At 48.9% G+C, this 1,452-nt stretch overlaps 1 protein-coding gene across 1 annotated transcript; it reads right to left on the bottom strand.

The window, feature by feature from the left end:
- Positions 1-527: 527 nt before the first annotated feature.
- On the bottom strand, positions 528-1,274 carry LOC121965555 (noelin-like; the record flags this gene model as incomplete). The annotated part of the gene is made up of 1 exon (XM_042515697.1): positions 528-1,274. A coding segment is annotated over one exon (663 nt), but the record flags the coding sequence as incomplete, so codon positions are not given.
- Between the last annotated feature and the right edge of the window lie 178 nt (positions 1,275-1,452).

The following is a 1,452-nucleotide window of genomic DNA, read 5'->3' as shown; positions in this document are numbered from 1 at the left end:
GTATGACGTTGTAGAGGACTCGTGTTGATCCGAGTGTCACTGTATGACGTTGTGGAGGACTCGTGTTGATCCGAGTGTTAATGTATGATGTGGTAGAGGACTCGTGTTGATACGAGTGTTAATGTATGATGTGGTAGAGGACTCGTGTTGGTCCGAGTGTTAGTGTATGATGTGGTAGAGGACTCGTGTTGGTCCGAGTGTTAATGTATGATGCTGAAGAGGACTCGTGTTGGTCCGAGTGTTAATGTACGATGCTGAAGAGGACTCGTGTTGGTCCGAGTGTTAATGTATGATGTTATGGAGGACTCATGTTGGTCCGAGTGTTAATGTATGATGCTGAAGAGGACTTGTGTTGGTCCGAGTGTTAATGTATGATGCTGAAGAGGACTCGTGTTGGTCCGAGTGTTAATGTATGATGCTGAAGAGGACTCGTGTTGGTCCGAGTGTCACTGTACAATGTGGAAGAGTGTGACGTTGTAGAGGACTCGCAGAGGACTCATAGAGGCCTTGTGTTACTGTATAATGTGGAAGAGTGTGACGTTGTAGAGGACTCGTGTTACTGTATGATGTGGTAGAGCGTGACTTTGTAGAGGACTCGTAAAGGACTCGTGTTACTGTATGATGTGGTAGAGAGTGACATTGTAGAGGACTTGGTGGCCGTTGTTCCAGGCGTACAGCGCACGGTCTCGGGGGTTGTAGTCCAGCATGGACAGGTGGCTGTATTTGTTGGTCAGGGGGATGTCGATGTACTCGTAGGTGGACGAGTTGGTGGAATAGGCGTAGTACACTTTGGTTCCGCCCGAGTACCCGTTGGTGACGTACAGGGTTCCACAGATCATGAAGGCCTCGCCGGCGCTGCGTTTCGGGTGGTTGGTGGTCCAGCTGCGGATGATCTGCAGAGTGTTTGGGTTTAACTGGCTAAGAACGATGTTTCCAGCGTTCTGATTGGTGGCATAGACGGCCCACAGCCCCCCTTCGTCCACCATGAGGTCGATGTCAGAGTGCCCCCCCCAGGAGTAATGGTACATGTTGTTGTATCCCGCAAAGTCCAGCTGCCGCGAGCGGCTGATGAGCGACGTGCTGAAGTCGAACTTGATGATGGTGTGACTCTGGAACTTGTTGAAGTAGATGGACCCGTTATAGACCACCTGACCCGTCCCGGACCAGGGGTGAGGCAGGCGGTGGGAGGTGAAGTTATCTGTTGTCATGAAGTCGTACATCGACTGGTACTCCCTGACAAAGCGGTTGTTATGGTAACCATCCATGTACCACACCTGGAGGGAAAAACAAAAAAAGATCTTTTAAACATTTAAAGTGATTTTAGTTTTAGTCAAACAGCTGTGGTTCATGAACGATAAAAATAACGCTACAGATGTTTCATTCACACTGCAGTCTGATCACGATATCATCAATAACCACACTGCAGTCTGATCACGATGTCATCAATAACCA

This window comes from Plectropomus leopardus, unplaced genomic scaffold (assembly GCF_008729295.1).
Source record: "Plectropomus leopardus isolate mb unplaced genomic scaffold, YSFRI_Pleo_2.0 unplaced_scaffold20530, whole genome shotgun sequence".
Lineage (NCBI taxonomy): Eukaryota > Metazoa > Chordata > Actinopteri > Perciformes > Serranidae > Plectropomus > Plectropomus leopardus.
This window is presented reverse-complemented; position numbering and strand designations above follow the sequence as displayed.